The sequence below is a fragment of the Pygoscelis adeliae genome, unplaced genomic scaffold (assembly GCF_000699105.1).
Source record: "Pygoscelis adeliae isolate BGI_AS28 unplaced genomic scaffold, ASM69910v1 Scaffold4, whole genome shotgun sequence".
Classification (NCBI taxonomy): Eukaryota; Metazoa; Chordata; class Aves; order Sphenisciformes; family Spheniscidae; genus Pygoscelis; species Pygoscelis adeliae.
In genome coordinates, this window is record NW_008824986.1 from 11609987 (window position 1) to 11633340 (window position 23354).

At 36.3% G+C, this 23354-nt stretch overlaps 1 protein-coding gene across 2 annotated transcripts in view; it reads left to right on the forward strand.

Annotated features, from left to right (window-relative positions):
- The window catches only part of ATE1 (arginyltransferase 1), an 86544-nt gene that overhangs the window by 8657 nt on the left and 54533 nt on the right, over window positions 1-23354 (forward strand). Inside the window, exons 5-8 of one of the 2 annotated variants that reach the window (XM_009325894.1) lie at window positions 828-1060; window positions 2748-2876; window positions 15649-15681; window positions 22231-22412. In XM_009325894.1, coding sequence (XP_009324169.1) covers window positions 828-1060; window positions 2748-2876; window positions 15649-15681; window positions 22231-22412 — 577 coding nt within the window. Of the gene's footprint in view, window positions 1-827; window positions 1061-2747; window positions 2877-3906; window positions 4036-15648; window positions 15682-22230; window positions 22413-23354 lie in introns of both variants that reach the window. The other variant, XM_009325893.1, reaches the window with a different exon arrangement.

Sequence of the window (23354 nt, forward strand, 5' to 3'; positions counted from 1 at the left end):
CAGGTTGCCCAGAGAGGTGGTGGCTGCCCCCTCCCTGGAAACCTTCCAGGTCAGGCTGGCCGGGGCTCTGAGCAACCCGATCTAGTTGAAGATGTCCCTGCTCATACGGCAGGTGGGGTGGACTAGATGACCTTTAGAGGTCCCTTCCAACCCTAACTATTCTATGATGATTCTATGTAAGCTTATGTGACCTTTTACTCTTCTTTTACATGATGTAAGTAGCATTGGTACTAATGGCACTGGCATTGGCAGCATTTCTATATACTGCATAAGGATTCCAGGTGACAAAAAATAGATCCTTTTTTTGTGTGTGTGTCTTCTACAGGAGTCTGTTGTGTAGCCACCTGGGTTTTTAATGCAGTAGAACAATTCTCTGTGAATTTGGCTGCGAGGTTTTGTGGTTGTGTTTTTTCCTTTCAGTATTTCAAGCTGATCCTATAGCTGTTTGGATGTAGTACACCATCATACCATACATTAAACAGGAACTTTTTGTTGTTTCTGAGAGGGGGCTGTGGCAAAATGATTTAAGGATAGACTTAGCAGGAAGCCTTTTCATTTTATTTTTTAAATATATCCTTGGCTCTGGAGTGGAATCGTGGTCAAGGTGTTTCCATTAAAGTGCTGCATTAAACAGCTGTAGAGGAAAAATCATTGCAACTTAGTTTGGCATGAGGTGTTGTTGGTAGTTGTAAATGGGAAAGACATGTTATGTCCAGACTAAGGTCTGCAGTTAATGGTGGTTTTAACCATTTATTTTCAGTGATTATGTAAGAACTACCTGTTTGTTGCAAAATGTGGTGTTTAATTCTTTGCTTATGCCCTTGCAGGCAAAGGGGCCGATCTGAGTAAGCCACCATGTCGAAAAGCAAAGGACATACGGAAAGAAAGAAAACTGCAGAAACTCCTTCAAAACCAGATGTGCACCTTTGAAGGCTCTCCACTTCAAGCAGGAGATCAAATTTTCCTCTTGCAAAACTCTAAATCTAAAACAAACCAACCTAAAACCATTGAAGACTTCATTTTTGTCTCTTTACCTGATGATGCACCGCACAAATTAGAGGTAATATCTCATTCACTGTTGTTGGAGGCAAATTAAGGAAAAGTCTAGTTAAGGAGTTTTTGAAATGGTTAGGTGTTTAGCATCTGTGACTTTATGGAATGGTTATAGTTTAAATCTTGGAATGTATGTGGTACTGCATGATATATATATGGTGCAGCTGAGCTCTGTGTAACCACAAGAGGGTACTCTTGCACTTGCAGTCAGTCATAGCAGAGACCAGTGCAGTTACCAAAATAACTTGTAAATTGATTTCATACAGTGTGACTTGAAAATGAAAGACTTTGAATTAACTGAGTGTTGAATGATGAGAGAGATTCAATATTTAGTTCTGCAGTATATAAATACTTAAACTATCTATGCTAATGAATCTTGACAAGAAAGTAGTAACTGTTCATAAAATTAAACAGATAAGAAGATAGATGCTCTTTATAAATGTCATTGATGTGTCTTGATGTCTTTGGAAGCCATAAAAGTGATGGTAGAAAACTTTGCTTAATTTACCGGTTGCCATTAAATCTATTAGTAATATAGAGACAGTCATCTGGAAGACTTTTGGACTTTCTAACCCATAAAACCATTTTTTTTGTTTATTTTTTCTGGAAGCTGGAAAACTATATGAATATAAGTATTTTCCTGGAGTTACTATTATCAATGATGGCATTGGAAGTTAAATTTTTAATGTTCTTTTGGTAATTATTCAAAGAGGTAGTGATGATGACTTAAAAGATTCACCCTGAATAACTGACAAGAAGCCATGAAATTGATCCATCTCACTAACTCCTCCAGATTTTCTGATGAGTTGTATAACAGAAGTACGATGGTTTTGCCTGCACATCTTCATTTACAAGATGCAGGGAGAATTAGAAGGAGGATGGTTCCAGCAGTGTTTTCCCAGACTGTCTTTGGTCCTTACTATGGCTGTCAAGTGTGGTGTTTTGGTTTTTTTTGTAGATCAGAACCATACTGAAAATTAAGTGTTTTTTGAAATGAACATGTCCTTAAATATGCTTGAAAAGAAATGCACTGTTGCTCATGTGATAGCATTCTTTTGGTTAGGGAGCAAGAATTTTTACTAAGAACAATTTTTAATTTGTAGTTTTAAAAAAAAAAAATTATTTTATTTTTTTTGTGTGTGATGGTGGGGAAGACAGATAACTTCCTATTACAATTAACTTGTAACTGAATATGGAAACATTGTTTCATCTTCCTCTTTCAATTTGAAAAATATCGAGAAATCCCCTTGGGATTGTTGCAAAAAAACATAGTCTTTATCTAAAGAGCACAGATATGAGTTTTCCAAATGCACGAGTCCTTCAAGTATTTTTCAGTATAGTGTGAAACTACAGGAGAAGATTTTAAAAAAAGTACAGAAAAATCTCTTTAAAATGTCAATCTGCGTACCATTTATTGGTATTATTTCCTAAAAACTGTGTAGTTCTTGTGTAGGCGTTTTAGTCTACATAGTCTACATACATAAAACCTTGTATGTTATTCAGTGTAAATATAAAGGCCTTCAATAGCCTAAATTGAGTTGAAGAATTGGAAGGCTATTGGCTAATATTAATTAAATTGTTAGGGCCCTTGTGCAGGAATTAAAAATTTCTCTCTGTTTTGATGTTTGTATATGTACAAATATATAGTTATTGCATGATATTGTAACAATAAATGTGTTTAACTTCTTCTGAAGGTGAGGGTGGTGAGATCATCTCCACCAAGTTCACAGTTCAAAGCCACATTTCAGGAGTCTTACCAGGTCTATAAACGTTACCAGATGGTTATTCACCAGGACCCACCTGATAAACCAACTATAAATCAGGTCAGAAGGCCAAATGAATTTATGCAAAGCTCAGCTTCCGCTCCATTTCATACGTCTTCTTTCTAGGAGAAACAAATGTGGATTTTATATCCATTGTATATTCAGGAGCATGTAAAATACTGTATCAAATAAATCAATGTCCTGAAAGTGCAAACTCTTTTGATATCTCTTTGTGAGTGCCACAAATATTTGGTCTCAATTGCAGACGGAAAAGTTAAGGAAGTTACATGGGGATGCTCTTGGGTAAGAGATGGAGAGGATGAGGCTTTTGGAGATAGATATTGTGGACCTTATAAGTACAAATCTCATAAAACTAAACCCTGGTAACTAGTCGCATTAGCTTTGATTTGAATGCTTCCATAAGGAGGAACAAGCATGATCAGGGCCAACATGTGAGTGAAGAATTTATCACACATACAAATTGTTGGTTTAAGGTTCAGAGAAGTTTTATAAACCTCTTCCTTTTCAATTTAAGCCCTTCAAGAAGTAATCAGTGCACTCCATCTAAATTACACGTCGTTACTGCTTCTTGTAATGACTGGGCGGTGTGTAATAGTTAACTGTCAGACGTATTACCTCTCTAATACTATAAAGAAAAAAATTCAGGAGTTTGGAGAAAAAGTATATGTAGCAAGAATACGTAATTGCTAAACTGGGGCAATGAGTGATGTGCCATTAAGAAGATTACATTTTAAAAGTCCTTGAGACTGTACAATGAAAATAAAATTTGTGGTTGATTTGTTAGATAACTTGGTCAAAAAAATAGTTTCAATAAACTGATGCTTTGAAGTGTTCTAGTGTTACACAATTTTTATTCTTTAATGAAAGTATCAACAGTCAGTTTAAGCTTAGTGTTAGTTGTCAGACTTTCCCCTGTAGGAGGGTTTTTTTGTTACTACGTTTAAAGTAGAAAATCGACTTCAGAGGCTTTGAAGTGGATAGGAGATCTTTCACTAGCCTTACCTTCAGAAGCATATTATCTGATTATATGCACTTAAAATAGTATGCCTGTATTTTCCTTGCTCTGAAGGTGAGGTTAGTACCTGTCTCCTTTGAGGACCCCCAGTTCAAATCATCCTTCAACCAATCAGCCACTTTATTTGCCAAGTATCAGATGGCTATACACAAGGATACACCTTCTGACTGTGGCGAAAATGAGGTACAGTTCACTGCATGCACCTTTATGAAAACTTTTTTTTTTAACGCACAGTTAAATGATGGGAAATGGTGTCTGTTAGAGTGATTCTAAATATTAAAATATTGGAGTTTCCATTTGGGAGGGAAAGCATTGTGGTTTTTAGCAAGCTTCTGTTGCAGGCTTCAGCCCAGGGGAAACTGAGCTGAAGAGACAGGGATTGTGCACCATCATAACTAAAAAACTAATGTTAGTAATGAGTTGAGTAGAGCTGCTGTTTGTACATGATTTGTAAAGAGGTCTGGGACTGAGATTTCCACTGGAAATGGGATAATGGTATGGAAGTGCTTTTTTGATGGCAAAAGCATCTTCTGCTTTAAAGCTGCTTGGTACCTTTTCACATTTGTCCTTAATTTTTGTTGTCTCGTTTAACTTAACAGGTGAAGGTTTTCAAAATCTCAGTTTTATTCACATTTCATTGCTAAGCATACCTCTCAACTAGAACTCACCTTTGGTAGAAATTGTGCAAAAATACTGCCAGCTGATTGTCTGAGATTCGATGAGAGTACATTGCATATGAATAAAGCCTGCTTTTAAAACGGTGTTTACAGGATGCTAATCCTAATCTAATAAGTAAAAAAAAAAAAAAAGTACTCGTAGGGTTCTAAGCAAGCAGCAATTCTCCATTTCTCTGGCAGGTGGCACAACATTTTTCATTAGCAGAATTAATAAAACTGCTACCTCAGATCTGTCATTTCTATCTACTGCAAATGTAAGACTTCAATATTGATCAACTATCTAGTCAGACTTTTCTGTGCTTGAGAGCAATACTTGCAGAAGTGATACCTAGCAAGCTGTGGCTGCTTTCCAGGTAGAATAATAGAACCACATAATCATTTTTGGCTTTAGTTCAAAAGAGTGTAAGGAGAGCTTTTTTGTGAGATCTCTGTAATGCTGCTGTGGAAAGCCATAAAATTTATTCCACTTTGTTTTGTAAAATAATAGGACTCATAACAATAAGTAGTAGTCTCTGCCCTTTTTTTAATTACTGACATAAATTGGATTAATTATAATAAGGTAAAAATTGGAAACATGCCAAGAAAGATTGAGCTATTTACTATATTTGTACCAGGTATTACCTGGCCTGATTAGGGACTTGATTTGTCTGCTACGATGAATGTATTTCAGCCCTAATGCTTAGATACAGCATATATTCCACCATGCTTTTGCTCTGAAAATCTTGTTGCTGCAGAGAAGGTGGTAAGAACTTCATATACTTACTTACTCTTTGTTTAAAATTATGGATTTTTTTAATACAGTCATTACATCATGAACAATCAAGACCAAAATAATGATGGCTGCTTCCAGTTCAGTTCTGAATAGCAGTTAGCTCTCAGTTCATCTAATCTCTCTTTGGGTCAGAGTGCATGGTTTGGTGTAGACTTGGGTTTGATGGGCTTAATCACCCATGGAACTTTGGTTTTTAACTGAGGGAGTCTAGGGGAGGAAAGCTTATAAAGATGCATTATGGACAGTTCTGGTTTCCACCACCTTAAGGTGTAAAGTCTGTCATGGGAATTGCTGTTGAATGGGAATGAGATGGATTTCCGTTCATACCGCTAATAGTTTAATGGATTTTTATCCTCCTCTTTTTCCTTGTTACTTGCCATAGGTGTTTCCCTGCTCTGCCTTTATCTTGTCTCTCGCATCATGTTTGTTCAGGCTTAGTGTAGTATTCCAGAGGAGACATAGATCTTCTCTGAAGCGTCTAGTAAATGTAAAAACTCAGTCTGATGCTGATGGCTTTTAATTTAGGTGCTTCCTTAGGACTAGTAAATTATCTTGTGTGTTCATGTGACTATCTGGCTAAGAAGGTCTTTCTATTCACAGTTACTAGGCACTAAAGCTCTGTCACTTCAATCAAAAGCATTTTGTATTTGATCCCTGTAGGAAGTAAACTGAAGAATACTTTACACAAAATGTATTTTGATGCAGATTAGAAGCCTTTTTTTTTTTTTTGCCTTTTTTTTTTTAAATACTGAATTTGTGTGGGAGGAGAATTATGAGAGTCGCTTTTAAGAACAGAAGATACCAAGTAGGGTAAAACTCATCCAAGTTATTGAGAGGGAGGGTGGAAAATGCTATTTCAAAGACCTGAAACTTTTTCTTCTTCCTGTTTTTCAGACTTTTTAATACATCATACAGACATTATGGAGCCAAGCAGTTCTTTAAGTAAAGGTGGAATGAAATTCTGTCCTATACACAGGGCTTTTTATCAGGATAGTAACAAGTCTGCTTTGGGCTTTAAACTGGCAAACATCCACGATTTTTTTTGCTCTAAAAATTAAATTTAGCTTTTAGTCTGTGCAAGCTAATATATCTGTGTATGGTAGGTGAACCTCCTTTTCAGGGAGAGTCCTGCACACTGCTGTGTTTGGAAAGTTTCTAGTTTAGGAAAATTATTTAATTTTATATTTGGCTGAACACTTCATATTCAGAAACTTGCCTATATTTAAATTCAGCATCCGACAAAAATTGTTATGGGACATATTAACAACTTCTTTCTGGAATATATTCTTAGATTGTTGGCATTACAATACACTGTCTGCCTATATTAGCTGCTAGACTAGTTTAATATTAACCTTATTACATTAAAAGGCAATTTTAGGAATAGATTTAGAATTTTGGTGATTATTTGAAAATAACACTAATGCGGAAAGTTATAAAACAGTTCACAACATTAACAAAAGGTATGTGAACCATGAAGCTGATTATTGCTCAATGAGTGTGAAAGAAGGCCCTCTTTTTGCACCTATGCAATGTCTGTACATCTTTTTGTCAAGATTTTAAGTGAGAAAGGGGAATAGATAATTTCCAGGACAGGGAATCCATTGAATACTTGACACCAAAGATTACTTTGAACTTCTGGGCACTCTCTGGTTAGTGCCACTTTGAGACTAGTGATAACTAGTGTGTTTCAGTGCCCTTCAAGATGGTGGGTCTTTTTGAATTTTGCCTTTTCCTCCTTACTTTCTCCTCTCCTTCTCTGCATCTCTGATGGAGACTGCAGTAGCACTAATAATAGTGTGTGTTCACTAACAAGAATTTAGTTTGAGATTTTGCTGGGAAGAGTCCTGCGATGGATTTTGGTGATACAGTACTGATTCCTGATTAAGGCAGTAACTTCTGTTTGTTCTAATAAAAAGCAAGGCAGAAATTTCATAGTGGAATAAACTTTTTCCAAGTCCCAGAGTTGGTATTGCCCCTGCGGTGATAAAACTTGCCTTTTCTATGGAAGCATCATCACAATCTTCAGTGCCACTCTTGTTGGCAAGCAGAGAATATGGTAAAGTAGAAGTACATTTGATATCTGCCAAATAAGTTAATATTCTAGGAACGGTTTTGAGTATCTTGTTGCTCCTGGAATCAAAAATAATTTAGCTTGTGAGTGGGATTTTTTCAAATCTGTTTTTATCTTGACATAAAAACTTACACCTATTTTCTGCATAGGCTTTTAAACTATTGATTATCCCCTTTTGTCTTAGTTTGTCTGTATAAATTGAATTTCCCTTGGAAACCTTCTCAACCCTCTCAAAAACCTTTGGTCAGTTGCTACAGGATTTCAGTTTCAAAACTGACGTGGTTGTCTCTGTGCTTTGGAGTGCAGTCAAGTACTGATGTTACGCAAAGTTGTTGGCACCTAGGAATATTTATGTCAGCATGTTTTTATTGAATTGAATTGGTGTCCTGAGGAAAAACATAGCAAACGATTTTCTAATTAAAGGCTGCTTCATAATACTTGCTCTTAAATAGTGCTGTGGAAGAACTGATTTTTCAGTTTTTCTCTGTGGGAACAAAACCTTAGTATGCTGCTATGTAAATGCATAGTCATCCACTTTTTTAGTAATATATGTACTCTTATCTTAAAAAGAGTTGTTGGAAAAAATCAGAAGAATTAGGGGGAACTTCAACAGATTATTAAGTAGTAAAGTATAAATAGCTTCTTAATGAGGTAAGATACAGTCATGGAAAACAGGTGTATCACTGTGTATTGGACAAGTTTATCCAAGGCTGCTCCTGAATTAGCCAAGTCCTTGAACTGCTCATTTTTTGGAAGCTGTGAAAATGTGCAAGGGGAGAATCTGTTCTAGTGTTTGTCACATTCTATGCATTTCTTCTGGCCATTTATGGAAGTACTGTATATGGACCTTTTTCTCAGGTCCAAGACAGTAGTTCCCTTGTACTGTTCCCAATTTTTTTTTTTTTTTTTTTTTGCTAAAGTAGTGGAAGACTATACTCCTGTTAAATATGTGGATCTGTGTCTATAGTATACAAAAAGTGACTAATATAATCAATTGCAAGGATTTATTTACATGTCTACAAGTTACTTGTTTGGGTTTTTTTCTGCTTGGATGGTAGTTATATTTGTTTCGTTAAATGAGTCAAGCTGTAATGAAAAAAACTGAAATCATGAAAGCCTGGAAAAACTGAAAAAGGGAGACCTCTATAACGAACAGAGAGGAGATAGTAGGCTGAGCATCCTTTCATTGGGCAGGCGTTGTTTCCCTGTATTGTCAGCGAAAGATCAGCTGAAGCACAAATTATAGAGCTGATCAGCAGATCAAGAGTGCCATAATTATGCAAACAAATTGTATGAATGGCAGTTTGTCCACTTTTTTCCTTCATTTGTCATAAGAAATAGAATAAATCATAACATCGCTTTGTCACAATAATTCATGTAGAGAGAAATGGACAAATATGGTTTTGGAGTCAATATTTTTTTTGAAACTGAGTAACTTTTAATAGCATTTGGTTATATTTCTGGGATAAAATGTGTAGATTAATGTACAGAATAATGATCAGAGAATAAGACAGAAGGGTGAGCTTTTTATGTGTCTTGTATAATCCCAAGAGGCAGAAATACTTTGATAAATCATTGAATCAAGTACTGGTGCTAGACAGTGCTAGTAGAGGTGGCTTTCTCTACAGATGTACCACAGTCTGTTATTCTGGTTTTACTTCAAGAAACAGAGAAGAATATGAGAGTGACCAGGTAGTACTTTATACTTTAGCTTTGTAGAATTACAGTACAGAAATCTGAAAACAAGGTAGAAACAAGATAGAAACAGTAACTAGGTCCGAGGGCATAGGCTGGCTCTTCAGATGAGAACATTGGATTTAAGGAAGCTTAGTAATAGATCTGGCTTGTCTTCTGCTTTGCTAAGAGCAATCCATCTTTGCAAATCTTTTAACTCTTGCTCGGCAGCAAAAATACCTGTGTTTCTATGTAAGAAATGCAGGGAGGGCTTTACAGAATACAAATCACCTGGAAGATGCTATGATCCGACTCTACCCCCGCTTCAGGATGATTGACAAAGTATGTGGAAATATATATGTAAATGTTTCAGAACATTTTGCCACCTACATGTCTTTTGTGTTTTATATGAAGTGTCAAAATGTATTTCTTGGTATTTAAATGATAGATACAGATGTGGAACTGCGTAGCTCTGGAGGCAAAGATTGTAAATTAAATGAATACAGTGAAAACATTTCTTCTTGGCCCTTTCATTCCAAGAAGGAATTTTTTTGATCCCAGTGATGTAATCAATGGCTAATTTGGACAGAATAGGGGATATCTCTAGCAGTTCTTCTTAATGAAGTATCATCTCACTAGAGGCATTGCCTTTCTGCTGACCTGTTGTCCTCTTTCAAATGCTTCTTGAAGTCCAGCATAGAAGCTGTCAGCATATTTTTTTTATATATATATACACACATATACATTTATATAAAAGCTATCAGCTAGTTTAGTTCTTTAGCTGTATTCAGTTCTTGTGCTGAAAAAATTAGTGCTTATAATTCCAAAATGAGTTTTACATATAACATGTTGTCAAGTAAAAATTTGAAATTAAGCATTTTTTCTTCCTGCCTCTTCTCTAGTGTACTTAATGATTTATTTGGGTGGCTTAAAACATTAATGTGATTTTTAGGCTTTAAATCTTTTTACAGTAGTCTTTGTCTTTAAGAAATAGAGCTGAAGTGTAACCGAAAAAAAGCTATGTGGCAGCTACACAAGTTAGAAAACATTTCCATAAAAGATCATAAAAATTCTACAGTAGTTTCCAGAAAGAGTCACAGTGAACAGTTTATTGCTGTTTAGACCTTCTGAAGCAAAAGTTTTATTTAACTTTTCAACAGTGTTTTATAATGACAAACTGGTAGAAAAATAGCATGTGTCTCCATTCCCTCTGCAAAGCTAGCTAGACACTCTCTTTGCTTTGTGCTTAACTAAATGTTTATCTTGGAAGAAAAGAACTTCACAACACACAAAAGATACGCTGTTTGAAAAGGTGCAAAAAATTACTGACATAGGTATAGTGGGTTTTTTTTTTCTTTCCCAGTTTTTTTTAATTGCCTTCCAGAAATCCACTTGAATTAATATAGAAGACCGAGTAAGTAGTCTAGGAAATGCCAAGGAGCACGTTCTGATCAGTTTAAAAGCTGCTATCAGCAGCCAGTTGCAAATTTTTAGGTCTCTCTAACCTAGTTTCCCCTTTTTTTATCTTTGAGTGAGAGAATGCTTTAAAAAAAAAAATCAATAGCCTTTGTGGTTATTTTTAACCTTCTCTAGCTTGCCTTGGCAGCCATACGTTTCTACAATGCTCTTGAATTAGTTCTTTTATCATTTTGGTTGATGGCAGTGCTAATCTGATGGTTGGCTTTCCGTGGTCGGCTGCTGCTGTGGCAGAACGTCTCACTGCAATGAGCTTGTGTTTCACATCTCTGATAACGCTGCCTTAAAGACTTACAACTGGTACTTCTCTATCAGCCTGATTCCTTCTGTTTACTTGCATGGCCCTCGTGACTGTAGTGCTGTGGATTCATGGATTTTATTCTTGAAATGCCTATAAAAGCCTAAGAATTTAGGCATCCAGATGATTAACCAACTTGTCTATAGTCATATTGTTTCAGTTCAGAATGTTTTTGCATAACAGTTTACAATGTTTTTCCTAATTTTTGACACTGTTTTCTATATAAATCCATACAAAATTAGAAAAAAAAAAACCACTTTAGTGTAAAACTGACAGATCTCCATTATTTTGAGAGTAAGTTTCTTCTGAGCAGACAAAGCCACAGTGACTTTTGTCACTCCATAAGGGAATTGAAATTGTAATTCTCAAATGTATGTTCTGTCCCATCAGCAATTCTATTTCATTAGTCCGATTCTTGTACTGAAAACTACATTTGAGATATGCATTTAAACTTTAAATCCTCTCTTTCCTTATGTACTATGTTTTGAAGGCTCTTTCTTCACCTTCGGGTCTGTGGATATCTCTGAAACTGTATTTGGTTAGCATTCCTGTATTTTTTAAGTCACTGTTGAAAATGCTGAATAGAGCCAGCCGCAGAATAAGTCTTTGATTCCTCTGCCTACTTAGCTCTAGTATATTGCCCGTTTCAAGGATAGGAGGATAGCTTGGCACCATCTTCCTTTGTAAACATGCTCCGTTTTATCCCATTTTCCTGATTTTTACAGAAAGTTACAGAATTCTGTTCATTTTTCAGCTTAATTTCAATCTGTTTTCCTAGATAGTGTCTTTTTACTGGGTTTTTTTTTGAGGGGGTCATTTAATAGCTGCTTCTAGCCTTACTGAAAGCTTGACTTTTTATTGTTTATTTTTTACTTTTTTCACTCCACAACTTTATCGTTAATGTTGATTCTAGTCTGTTTTGGCTAGAGAAGATTATTTCAATTAAAATATGGCAGCCCAATGCACAAAATAAATCGTAACACATTTCCTAGGACAATGTGTGCTTATGACTACAGACCAAGTTCTTTAAAAAGTAAACTGCCTTAGAAACAGTTTTTGTTGATGAACAAGGAAGGGTTGATGTCTGAGAGCAAAAACCTATTTATTCTTAACCTGTAAGAAGTGCCAATGTCTTGAAAGTAATAGAGCTCAAAAGGGGGACATCGCTCCTTTCTTTGGTGGTGGCAGGATGTCCTGCACACTCATGCAGGGTTTGCATGAAGCCGAGAGGAGCTGGATAAAACAGGAAAAGAGTTTGACTTGGAAAGGAGCTTCTAGAGAACCAAAACCCACGAAACCTCTCTCCTCTCTGCAAGGATCCTAGCTCTTCGTTTCCCTGCATATGTAAGATACCTAACGATTGCCCTATGTGAGGAGGAAAAAACTTCATAAAATTAATATATAGGGCAGATGCCAGGAGCCCTCTAGAAAGAATGCCATCTTTTCATGGCTAGTTTCTGTTAGTGGGTACACTAAGATTCGTTTGGCCACTTTTAGTTCCAAAGATGGGGAAGATGTTGGTCTTGGAAACAGGAAAGAGAGAATAAACTTGCTTGGTACACATGAAGGTGGTACACTGGAACTGTAGGTTGTATGACTTGTGTTCTGTATGGAAACTCATAACATTTTTTATTTTATTATGAGCCTGGCACCTTTATGAAAAACAAAACCAAAAAACAACCAACACCTTGGTTTATTTTAATCCCATTCAGAGATTAGATTTAAAAAAAAAAAAAGGCCCATATCCATTCCTCACCCTTCCTTTACTCAAAGGAAAAGGGCAAATACTCAGTTTTCCTTGACAGTGAATTGCAAATATGAGCAAACTCTAATACTGTCAAAGGGAAAATTATAAATGAACGCCTTTCTGTGATATCTTTGCACTGAAGATCTCAGATAATGTTGCAGTTGCCGGTGATGACAGTTCAAAGCTGTTTTTTCCTGAGAAGGCTATGATGTCATTGTGTGACACCAGTAACCCTTGTTTTCAGAAAGTTACTGAGCTACCCGGTGAAACCCGTTCCTGTCTAGCATCCAAAGTGTATGAATATCTTCCCCCACTTGTAAAAGGAAGCAGGTGTTAACACTCTAGTTTTATTACAGCTTTTTAAAGCTGTGCATGTGCTTTTACTTGAGCAAGTAGCTTTGGGTTGGATCAAACCTTCCTTTTATTTTTCTGCCTTTTTTCCTCCCTTTGATTTAATTTTCAGTGATGGATTCCTCTCTTAGTTTTATTAATTACGTTTGAACTTATTTCCTGTTGTCCTGTTGATTCTTTCTGGCAATTGTAATTAGTTTGCACCAAAGAAAGAATGTTATGGATTTCATGTACGTATTATATAGTTTTTAAAAACCTAAAGTTTAGGTAATTCAGTTTGAAATTAAAATTAGAAAAGCGTGACTTTGTGAAAGGAATTCTAATTGTGCTTGTGTGACAGATTGAGTTATTTTACATGCAGTACCAGCTTTTAACTGTATTTCATGGTTGTTTGAATCATTTTTGAATTGTGTTCATAATAATCTTGCAGTATTAAATGAGTTTCTTAATTTAGAAACTGAATCTTACTTTTACTTCTGTTTAAAAAAATGTATAGACTAGGTATATTCCTGGGTTATGATGAAAGTGCTGTGGATTTGGGCATGGGAGGGGAGAGTAAGGGTTGAGAAGATAACAGCAGAGGTCAGTGGATCTAAAGTATTTATTAAATTCTCCAGCTCTATGTATCAATTAAATTCTCCTTAAAAAAAAGAAAACAAAAAAATCCACAACAAACCCACAGCAAAAAATTGTTGGGTTTTGGGGTAATTGTTTCTTAATCGACTTCTAGAGAAGATTCACAGCCTTCTGAAGTTTTCTAGGACTTGATTAAGAAAATTGTCTAACCTGAGAACTTTATTATTTCACCTGTTGATACTTGCTATCTAACAAGAATTGCAATGTTGTTTTTCCCCATAAGATTGTGATACAAATTCAAGTGCAGTTAAGAATTTTTTCTAGCCAGCAGTATAGATAGTTGTAACAGTATATACTCCATAGCAAGCAGTAGTTATGCTCAGGTACACTTAAAAAGTCTCCCGTCACCCCCAAAGCCAAGGGATTGTACAGCAGAGCCTGGAGAATGGATAAAACTATTTGAAAAGTGTCGTTGGCTCAGTTTTCTCACCCATAGGGTTTAACTTGCACTATAAAGCTAAAGTTACAGATTAAGAACTATTGGGGGTCTTCTGACATGAAAATTAATAACACATGGTTTATTTTTTCTGAAGCCTGCACATTCTAAAATCACTGGCTGTAAGGACTGATGCACTCGCAGTGTAGGAATTTGTAATTCTTTTTTTTTTTTATGGGTATGTAACTCAATAATTCAAATTTTGCATTACTTTTTTTTTCTCTTTAAGTATTATCTGTTTTTTTTCTCTTGTTCTCTCTCATTATCCACCAAATCAATAAAAAAAATCTAGAATTTAATTAAGATATCGCAATCATTCATTTTTCCAAACTCTGAGTAATTTAGAGTGGTGATGACTAGATCTGAAATGGTTAATTATAGGAAATGCACAATCCCGTGTCTTCATCAGCACCTTATAGAAATTCAGTGTTCTTCCGTAAAGTCTGTGTCCAAAGGTTTACCATTCATCCATAGATCAGCTGCTGCTATGTGTTTGAGGGGAAATGCGACTTCTGCAAAGTCTTGATTCTTTTAGCATCAACAGATGCACTGTCTTAGAGACACAGTCTTAGGGAAGGTTAAGGTTGTGTTCACTTTGAGCTTTAATGAGAATGGTCCAGTTAATGTTTGCAGATCGAGCTATATATCTACCAGATGCTGTGGTTTTATTTCTGAAATGTGCTTTATAGCACCTTCTGAAGTAAAGAGAAAGTTTTAATTACTTAGGCTGTACATGGAACTCCGTCCTAAGTCAGCAACTTACAATATTGGCACTTCTTATTGTTGCCTTCCTTCCTCTCCTCCCCTTCCCTGGGAAAAATGGGATGACTGACAAGTAATCACCCCATTTTTTGTATTCCTGTTTAAATAGAATAATCTTCTTTAATTAATCTCAGAAATTCATAGAATTCTTGACAACAAAATCTTGACAACAATCAGGTTTTTGTGGGTGTCTCTATATATAAATAACTATTATATTTTATTACTCAAAATCTTGAACACGTTCCAGATCATTAAAACCTTGCCTTTTTGATTGATTATCTGCAGCACATCATTTTGTATTGAGTAAAGAATTGAGTTTTGAAAATGCTTGCACTTTCAGGAAGTTGATTTTTTTTTTTTTCTCTTCTTCCTCTTCTTTATACTTAAACCAGGCTTGCTTATGATTTTGAATGTAAATAGACTTAATCAATTTATATTAAGAGGTATGAGGGCCCTAACCCGCTTGCATTAGTGATGGAGCAGGTACCAATGGAACGGTGGGAAAAGACTCCCTGTTGTAGGCAGTTACAGAGAAGGATAATGTGTAATTTAGAATTAAAGACACCAGAAACAGACCTGTATTACAAGGTGATAATTCTCTCGCATCACATTTTTAAAAAATCTTCTTCTATTTTATGGAAAGGAAGTACTGCGGGTGGTTAATTATTATATCTATTTGTACTTCTAACAAAATAGAAAGTGGGAGATAGTTTATGGAAATTTGGGGTTAATTTTTAAAATCTGATGGTGTTTTTCAAATATATGGTTTTGAAAGAGCGTATTTGACTGTTAACGTATCCTCCTGAAGTATTGCTAATATTTTTCTTGGTTTTCTGCTTTGCATATTTGAACTGTCTTCTTGGGCACATATTTCTGATGAACCTACCTCGATGCAGTTCACACGATTCCTCTGTGATTCTCCTCTGGAGGTATGTATTCATTCTGGATGCAAGTTTTGAAATGAATGTATTCTTTCCTCTTCACTCTCTGTAGACAGCAACCCATTATGGTATAGGTGGTGTAGATGGGTGTCACAATACTTGTATCATCACTGACTGGTAAGGAAGATGGCACTGTGTTTTCAAAGGAGTCTGAGGACTCTTTTGCTGGATAATAAGCTACCACTGAATTTCATATCACTGCATTAAGAAACAGTAGCAGAAAGTGCTGTGTCTTTTCTGTTCTTGATTTATTTCTATGAAAGAAAAAAAAAGTATTACTAAATAACTTACTGAACCGGTATATGACTACAATCAGTTAAAAGTTTAGGAGAGGTGCTGTTGCTTCATTTCAAGTAAGCAAACTGCTGCAGATTTCTTGCACTTTTTTGTTAGTCTTAAAGAGTTAAGTACCGCGTGACTGTAATGAAATTGTCAGGTTATAGTAATTACGCTAGTAATTTGATATGTTGCAGTTTGAATGAATCCATGTGTGGAGAGTTTGTTGCTTTTCTCTGCTGAGTCCACTGGCCTTTACATTCCTGAAAGCTGAAGAGTAATAGAGCTCATTAGACTTTATAGGAAAAGGGCTTTTATCACCTCGTCAACTCAGGCAGCAGACTGCCATTATATTCTTAATTTTGTGTGGCTACGTAGATGTTGATGCACACTTCCCTGCCAGGTTTATACCAGTATTGTTTCTTACAGACACTTTTTATTGACATTTCGAAGCTTGAATTAAATTTTGTGTGGCACCACTACAGATGTCTTCAATTAGATGAAGTTAAATAAAAGGGGTTGTATATCAGAGGCCAAGGGATTCTTGAAATTCTTTATTCTGAAACAGTTGCCACAAGCAAATCTAGTAGTATGTAGTCTGTTTACTCTTTTGAACAAAAAAAATTTAAAATCAAATTTAAACCTTACATGATTTCAATTTGTAATTTTTTGAATTTTTAGTATTGTTATTAGCTGCAAATAGTATGAACACCCTGTCTTTTTTTATTTCCTCATTTTATTACTCTGTTTAGTTTCAGTTTTGGCTATGGGCTCTGGCACAAAAAATGAAGAGTTTAAAAAATGATACAGTCTGTAGTAGCAGAAAACTAGGCAATCTTCTAGCAGTAAACAGGATAATGTAGAGAGAACTGTTTGGGGTTTTTTTATTCATCCTTTCGTCTTAAAAGCTACATTTAAACATTTGCCACTTTACCACTTCACATATGCAAATACTACCTTCTTTGGAGAGGTAAGGTTGTAATGGTTCGGTATAGGAGAACTGCACGGAGGGAGTCTTAACCAAAAACCAGTGTGGCCTGGTACCATGTTGCTGCTAAAGTGAGTGTGTTTATGGAAGAAGGGCACGGGGAAAATCTTAACTGCTCAGGCTGGATTCCTGGGTTTTGGTGCTCAGTGAACTGGTGGGGTGTTCTGGGCCAGTGGTTGTGTCGGCATCATTAATAGTCATCTCTGTGTTTGTCCTTCCTGAGTTGTTCCATGTCGTCTTGGTACAACAGTTGGAACGAGCCTCAGTACTCAGATGCGCCATGGAATTATGCAGTCGAATGATGATTTTTTGGGGGTTTTTGTTTTGTTTTCAAGTCCTTCTCTAATTATTCTTTAGTCTTTTTCCATTTTGACTGATGCTAAGCATTACATCAATGATTTCATAAAACTGCTCTCAAAAGCATCTTTTTGAGTGAATTGCTAATTTATACCCATTGTTTTAGATGTGTATATAGCAATATTTTTCCCCATGCATTTATTTTCCATGCATTTATGAACATTTGATATTTCCTCTGCCTTTTTTAATCACTCGGTGTTATGGGATCTTTCTGTAGTTGTTTACACTCAGTTCTTGTTTAGCCATCCTGAATACTTTTAAATTATCAGCTCAGTTTGCTGCAACATTGTTCAGTCCTTGGTGATCCACATACCAGTATGGAGAACAGAACAGATCCAGCACGATGGAAAGTGAGCTGCTTTCCATTATGTAACTGATGATTTGTTCTCACTTTGTTTGCTTTTATCCATATTGAGATGTTTCTGAATCCTAAAGAACTGAGAGGCATTTGTGAATCTAGATCTTTGCTCTTTGAAAAGCACGTCAGCTTCTGCTCCACGTTATTTTGTTTATTGATGTGTGTTAATTTTTAGGAGATGTAATGACAAATGATACGGTTACAGGTCTGGAATTCCCAGGATCACCTTCTGTAGAATGTCATATTTCAGTCACATTCGATGCACTGCTCAGCCCTAAATCAAAACTCAGTTCATTTGGAGATCTTAGCAAATTGTTGTTTTCTTTTTTTTTTTTCCTTACAGTGGTGTAGACATTGCAATGATGTCTACGTGGTGATACTCCAATAGCAAGAGACTTTAAATCCCTTGTACCTTCACAGCTTCACAAATCTTTTTAGCATTTTAAGCTTACTGTCACTGTCCTGATTAAATAGTTGACAGTATAGCTCAAATACTATACTTTTCCAATAAGGTACAGAAGTTAGCTCTGTAGACAGTGTCTTAATGTTTTGATGCAGTGAGTTGATTTACTTTGTTTTGATACAGCATCACAGAATTGTTCAGATTGGAAGGGACCTCTTGAGATCACCTAGTCCAACCTCCCTGCTCGAGCAGGATCGGCTAGAGCAGGTTGTCCAGGACCATGGGTTTTGAATATCTCCAAGGATGGAACTCCACAGGCTCTCTGGCCAGCCTGTGCCATTGTTTGATGACCTTCTCAGTTAAAACCTGTTTCCTTCTGTTCAGATTGAATTTCACATGTTTTAATTTGCACGCATTGCCTCTTGTCCTGTCACTGGTAACTACTGAGAAGAATCTGGCTCCCTTACCTTCATTCCCTCCCATCAGGTATTTCTACATACTAATAAAACCTTCCCCCCGAGGCTGAAGAGTTCCAGCTTTCTCAAGCTCCCCTTATATCTCAGATGCTCAAGCCCCTTAATTGTCTTTATGGCCCTTATGGACTTGCCCCCATACGTCCTTATTTTTCTTGTACTGGGGAGCCCAGCACTGGACCCAGCACTGCTGATGCAGCCTTACCAGTGCTGAGCAGAGAGGAAAGCTCACCCCCCTCGATGCGCTGGCAGTGCTCTGCCTGGTACAGCCCAGGATGCTGTTGGCCTTTTTTGCTGCGAGGGTGCATTGCTGGCTTTTTTTAATGAAAACATGCAGTGCTACCTCTCTGCTGACACAGCCTGTATTTGTAGGCTGCTTTCACAGCATCTCCACTAATCCCTAGTGAAAGGAGGATGTAGTAGTGAAAAGGAAATATGTTGCTAACCAAGAGATAGAAATCTACCATATGGTAGGTTGTGTGTGTGTGTGCCTTTGGGAAAGGAACTGCTGGAATTAATCACTTCTCTTCTTCGGCATATAATTTCCACTGGAGTGTAGCAGTCAAGGGTTTCCTGGCCTTTTTTTTTTTCTTGGTGTAAGGGATAGCACGGATTTCATATCTTCCTCCTTCCCCCATCCACAGCAGAGGGTAAAATGAAAAAGTTCAGAATAGGAAATTTCATGAAACCTTCCAGAGAAAAAATAATCATGCAGTTAGTATGGTCAGGACCCATTTTTGGTAGGTGAGCGTGCAGTGCCTCTGGCAGTTGCACACTGGTCTGGCATGCGGGTTAACAAGTGCAATTTCCATAATAATAGTAATAATAAAGTAGTAAAACATCTCTTAAAAGTAAAGAGAAAGACCAATGTGCTTTGAAGAAAATTGAGTGATCTCACCATCATTGAAGCTCAATTATAAGCAGTTACTACATTGAGGTGTACTTATTGGGGCAATATGTAATACTAGTTGCTATTAAATATTTAAATTTTAATAATGCGTTATAAAATATGAGCAAATGTGTTCACGGAATCATTAGCTAGCAGAATATGAAGACAGGTAGAATTAACGTGTGATGGAATATATTGTATTTTTCTCTGCATTATAGTCTAAACACTGGAGAGAAAATTACTTGTTTAATTTTTGTCCTGGATTTAGTTGTTCTTTTTTTGATTGCTTCAATATCATCAGATTATAATAATTCATTGGATTGAAGTTTGAGTATAAATTGTTAATTTTAAATAAGTTGGTCCCTCTGGATTGATTCCAGGGCTAATATGTATTATTTCGGGTAGATAAGGTAAGCTCTTTCTGGTGGGGCTTGCTCACCTGATGTCACTGGTATATTTTACATCACCTTTGACAAACAGTCCCAGGTGGACATGGGAATAGCGTGAAATGGTATAACCTGCTTCAGCAAAATGTTTAATATTCTAGACCTGCTTCATGTCAAATTGCCTGGATGGTACATGAGAAATTAGGTTAAAGGAGCCAAGCATTCATTGAGAAATTGGAGAAAATATAATACCTACAAGCATTACAAAGGATTACATTGTATGAAAACTCTTCAAGGAGGAGGAAAACATTACTTTTTAAAAAAATGTTATTTACTTAATGTAATAGAAATCCCTGAACATTTTGCCTGAAATGAGTGCTGTGCTTATTATGTGTGTTGCAGAACATAGCCTCTTTTATGCTCATGACATCTCCTTGTAACTGCAGTAGTGAAATAACAGTGCTTTAGACTTTACTAGAAGTTCTTAACTGATGCTAATACTTCAGTTTGCAGGGGTTTGGTGGCAATGCCATTTGGAGGTTTGGGGTCACACACAGACACAGCATTTTTTTAACTTCAGAAGACTTTGCTTTGAGTGAAAATCTTTTCCATGTTGGCTTAGACTATCTTTTTTAACATTCATTAAATCCTGTATGATGAGTTTTTGACAAAGAAAGAAAATCTGTTTTAACTGAAACTTATTTAAGCAAGTCTGTGGTATATTAACAATCACATTTCCCCTTGACTTGCAGGAGATGTTTCATTTTTTCTGTCACTTGGCTGCACCCTGGTAGCTGAGAGGAGAACTTAACCTATGCTGAGAAACCCTTTGAGAAAATCTTACTTGACTGTGTCCCAGCTTAAAAGTTTTACTACTGACCATGTGATTTCATTTGGCTCTACTGAAAAGTTGAGGATATTGTATGAAACCATAACTGTTGAATAAGTAGGCTTTACCTGAATGAGAAGAAACCCAGTTTAATATGCTAGTATCTGAGTCTAATATCCTTGTATACTGCAGATTCAGCTCTCAAATGTTTGATCGTTTCACTTTTACAGTATCTGTAGCTCCATATCTAGTTTTATGCTCTACAAGCATACAGAAATGCAAACATTTTATTATACGGCCTTTACTTTGGGACTTACTGACTGGGTAAGTCAGTTGAAATGATTTTTGTTCACGTGATTGATTTCTTTTGACACATGTGGTACCAATTAGAATAACTTCTACTGCCCATCATCTCTTCAGTATGTGCTACTGTATCAAAATACTTGGTTAAACCCACCTTCTGTTGTTGTAATGCAAAACAGTTGGTAATAATAGGCAATACTGTCAGATTTATTAAGTGAAAAGCAGCTTTCTGAAGATCTGGCAATGCAGTGAAAAACATGACTAGATGGATAATTAGTTGAGCACAGCAGAATTCAGGATTAAAGTAAACTTGACGTGGAAGAAAATGGCACGACAAAGTTGGTTGTGTAATACAGTTTAAGTTAGGAGATAATTTGCTGCTTAATTTGAAGCATCAGTTTCTGGCTCTAGGTGCTTTACCCTGTCCGGAGGCATACTTCACTGCACATCCAAAACTGCACTGCCCAAGAATAGCAAGTTCCTTAGTGTTTTTGCAGAAGATACTCTGATGTGGGCTGACAAAGAAGCAGCTCCACAGTTTCTGTTGCAACAGAGAGTTTCAAGCTCTTAGATAAAAGTTGTTTCGTTGATCATAAAGAGTAAGCCTCAAGTAAAGAGTAAGGTGTTTGGTACTTTTTATTAGTGCTGTTCTCAAGCAACTTTAATAGCCACTCTGAGAAGCTGAATTTCTGTGACCAAAGTGCTTCCAGTACTTGGGGGCATGGGGGAGAGAAACAGTAGGGTCATTGCCGTGACACAAAGTGTTGGAGGAACTAAGCAGTTGAGGCAGCTTTGGGAAGCGCCACATAGTATAATGTAATGTCTGCATTTCACCTTTCTGCCTCTGGGCTTCGTCTCCTGTTGAAGAGTAAGTAGGTCAAATTAAAGGCCAAACTGTGTGTGTGTGGGGGGGGAAAAGTATATATACAGAATTTGTTTGCATGTAATAATGTATTAATAACTTGATGAATCGCATTGTTGTTTTATCATTTCAGTACTATAAATGCTAGATGGCAGAGGCTGTTTGCAGATTCGTGTTTGGCATGGGTGACATGTAGAGGTTACTGATCATGAGTACAATGAAGGTTAGAAATGATACAGTGAACCTACGTTGTTTTCCCTACTTCTCAAATTCCGTTCTTCCTTTTTCTAAACATGGATAGCAGGAGTAATTTCTCACAGTATTTACTTTTGTCTTAAAATGCTTTCTAAAATTGTTTTTATGCTGAAAGTCTACCTGTCTGACAATTACATCCTTCTCTTGTTTTTGCTTAGGCAGAGAATGCACCAAATGGACCAGAATGTGGCTATGGTTCTTTCCACCAGCAGTATTGGCTGGATGGGAAGATAATTGCTGTCGGTGTAATTGATATCCTGCCCTACTGCGTGTCCTCCGTCTATCTGTACTATGATCCAGACTATTCTTTCTTATCTTTGGGAGTCTACTCTGCATTACGGTAAGAGGACATTTTTGTTATCTGGGTAGATGTAATAGATTTGATACTTGTTCCTAAACTTGAACTTTTATTTCCAGTCTAAACATATAGTGGTAACGCTATCTCTAGCAAAGTATTTCTGGTTGGTTGTTTTTTCTTTTTTAATTCTCTACAGTTGGTTGCATTCTAAATAAATTTTTAATTGTCATCCTTGAATAGGGTTGTATCTTTCTAGTTAGCTAAATACTTTTAAAGATTAAAAAAACACTCAGAAATGAAATACCTAGTTTGTACTGCCCCTGAAAATAATTTAGTATTGCTTGGTTTCAGCAGTAAAAGCCCCTTTTTTGTTTGAATAGAAGTAATTTTTCCTTTGACCTTTTTCTTAGCCCAGTCACCAAATGAGATTAATCACTTTTATAGTTTTATGCACATTGAGATCATAAATAGTGGAGTACCTAAAAACTGTTGTCTTCTGAATTAGTAGTCTCCTGCTGTACTAGCACTAAGTATATTTTTCAGGTATGTTAATCTCATTATATTTGTCTTTAGAAAGTCTGATGGAGAGAGTAATCCTATGAATTTTAAAGCCTTAAATTAACTATCAACCCAGTCTTGCAAAACAGTAGGAATAGTGAGTAGTGCTTTTCACTGTGAATAAGACTTGTATGCTAAATTGCAAGTTACTGTTTTTCTTCCATAAGCAATTTTATGATTCCATTATTATTGTAAGGAAAAAACCCTTAAACGAGTGGAAATACTTGTGCATATAAATTTTTTTTCTTAGCTTTTTTGCTTCTCTGTTTACATGAAGTTAGCTGGTCATAGACATGTGGTGTTCCCAGGGCGGTTCCCATGAAGCAACTGGGTTTGAACCTCGTGCCAGACATGTCTATTTTCAAGTTTTTCTAGGTCTGAGAAGTTCTAGCAGAAGTCTTTACCTGTTGAGATTTGCACTACACT